General features: G+C 44.0%; 1 protein-coding gene across 3 annotated transcripts in view; it reads left to right on the forward strand.

The window, feature by feature from the left end:
* Nucleotides 1-2,500, forward strand: part of wwp2 (WW domain containing E3 ubiquitin protein ligase 2) — a 41,980-nt gene that overhangs the window by 28,651 nt on the left and 10,829 nt on the right. For 2 of the 3 annotated variants that reach the window (XM_047333004.1, XM_047333006.1), the window contains 2 exons: nucleotides 517-598; nucleotides 2,187-2,315. In XM_047333004.1, the coding sequence (XP_047188960.1) occupies nucleotides 517-598; nucleotides 2,187-2,315 (211 nt within the window). The remainder of the gene's footprint in view (nucleotides 1-516; nucleotides 599-2,186; nucleotides 2,316-2,500) is intronic. The other variant, XM_047333005.1, reaches the window with a different exon arrangement.

Below are 2,500 nucleotides of genomic sequence, written 5' to 3' on the forward strand. Positions count from 1 at the left end.
CTGTTCCCTCAACACACTCCTGTTAATGAGAAAAAGATGTCAGATCGACAGGGAGGGGGGGGGGGCACCAGCTACTCTCTCCTGAGACCTACACACACACACACACACACACACACATACACTTTCCTACAATCTATTTCTGTGTTTTAAGGTGCTTCTTTCACCTTTCTTTGGAAAAGAAAAAATCTTGGCTCCCTGTTTCCACATTTTGCTTTTCCACAATGTGGTTTAACTTTCAGATGCCCTTCATTCCCTCCCTCCCTCCCTCCCTCCCTCCCTCCCTCCGACACACACACAGACACACACAAACACACACACACACTCGGGTTTAACCTTGGTGAGGTATTCGGAACCAAGCCGCAGCGAAATACCACACGGACTTGCTGCGTTTTTTTCTGTCACCGTGGTGCGAGTGAGTCCACACTCACGCTCAGGTGATCCCTGGTTGTTTTTTATAGTCCTCCAGGAAACTTTAACTTCTCAACGTCTGTTCCTCTTGTTTGTGTTCGTCTGCAGAAAAGCGTCAGGACAATGGCAGAGTTTACTTCGTCAACCACAACACGAGGACGACGCAGTGGGACGACCCGCGGACCCAAGGGTGAGACGGGGCGGCCCGCTAAAACACTCACTACTGTGTGTGTGTGTGTGTGTGTGTGCGTGTGTGTGTGTGTGTGTGTGTGTGTGTGTGTGTGTGTGTGTGTGTGTGTGTGTGTGTGTGTGTGTGTGTGTGTGTGTGTGTGTGTGTGTGTGTGTGTGTGTGTGTGTGTGTGTGTGTGTGTAATGCGATGCTTGTTGGCTGTTTGCTCGTGTGCAACAACACTACAAAATCATCATACACGGTTACTATGACGACAGACCCTACCTAACTTGTTTCTTACTTGCTGATCAGGAATCCTGGAATATTATGGGATTTATTCCCAGTTACAAAATAAAATTCTCTGAGGCAGAAGAGGGAAATTTAAGAAATGAAAGAGTTTCACACGAACATTTAAAAAAAAAAGTTTACTCATTGACTGATCTGAGCTAAAAAATCCAAACAGGACGAAATTAAATTTAGCTTCACCTTCCACATGTTTGGGAACATGTGGAAGTTGTAACAGTCAGAGATGATTATTATTATATTTCTAATCTGCTCATTGGTTCATTCCTCTAACATTGTTTCTTTTGACATTTAAAACCTTCCTCACTTCACTCACTCAGTCTGTCGTATCACACACACTTCAGGTTCTTTTTATTTTGATATATTTTTGGGGTCACAACACCAGATGAAGTTTGTTCCTCTCGTCTGTTCACATTTAAGTCAAAAAACTAAGTAGATGAAACAGGATGGATGACAGTTAAATTCCCTAAGTGGGGCCTCTTTTAAATCACGTGAATCATTTTTAATATCAATAAAGTTTAATTTAGCTACATGCTAATGATGCAACTTAAAGGCTTTAAAATCTCCTTTACTTCACAGCAGACGTTGCGCAGACGAGGCAAGTTCATTTTTGTAGCAGGTTTTTAAAACAGATAAGATAAAAATGCATCATGAGAAAATATAACGCGACACTTGGAGAACGCACGTCTCCACTGAGGTGTAACACCGGAACTCGTCGGTGTTGAATTAGAAGCGAAAACAAACATTCCAGGATCTTCCCCGTTTATTGGAGCCACTCTGAAAGGAAACGGGTTCTTCTTCCTCACCGCTCCACCAAATGTCATGGAAGTCAGTTGATTATTTAGTTTTTGGCGTAAACCTGCTGACAAACAAAAGCAAAAGCAATAATAATTTTATTAGAAATTAAAACGAATTTTAAAAAAGGATTCAGGATCTACCTCGAATGATCTGAGGTTTTTTTTTTTAGAAAAACTGATCCAAGCGATGATTCAAGCGAAATTAAAAAACTAAAGAGACACAAACTGCAGACGAGGAAATCGTGGCCACATGAACAATAAAATGAAGTGTTTACGGGGCCTCTCCTGCTGTGGCCCCTCGGGTGCCGGCCCCTCCACACTCGACAGGTCACAGGTCAAACATGCCTGACAGGAGCTAAACTCCACCTGGTGGTTGTGGCTCTGGCGTCCGGGGCTTTATTTCGATATCTTGGGGGGAGGGGGGTGGTGTGTTAGTTTCATCCCCAGGACGGCCCCCCCCCCCCCCTCCAGGCTGGGACCGTGCTCACTGCCCCTCTCCCTGTTTTCAGGATGATCAAGGAGCACCCCCTGCCCCCGGGCTGGGAGATGAAGTACACCGCCGAGGGAGTCCGATATTTTGTGGACCACAACTCGCGCACCACCACCTTTAAAGATCCCCGGCCCGGGTTTGAGTCAGGGTAAATATTCTCTTAGCCCCTTCCTCCCAAATCTTCTTCTTCTTCTCCAAATCAAAAATCAATCACAGACTGAGGAAAATTATTAACTCGACCAAATCGAATTCTTTGTTAATTATTCCAATTATTACCACAGATCTGCAAATATTTATTTTAACGTTCTTCTCATTTAGTTTCATTTACACAAC

This window comes from Scophthalmus maximus, chromosome 7 (genome assembly GCF_022379125.1).
Source record: "Scophthalmus maximus strain ysfricsl-2021 chromosome 7, ASM2237912v1, whole genome shotgun sequence".
NCBI lineage: Eukaryota > Metazoa > Chordata > Actinopteri > Pleuronectiformes > Scophthalmidae > Scophthalmus > Scophthalmus maximus.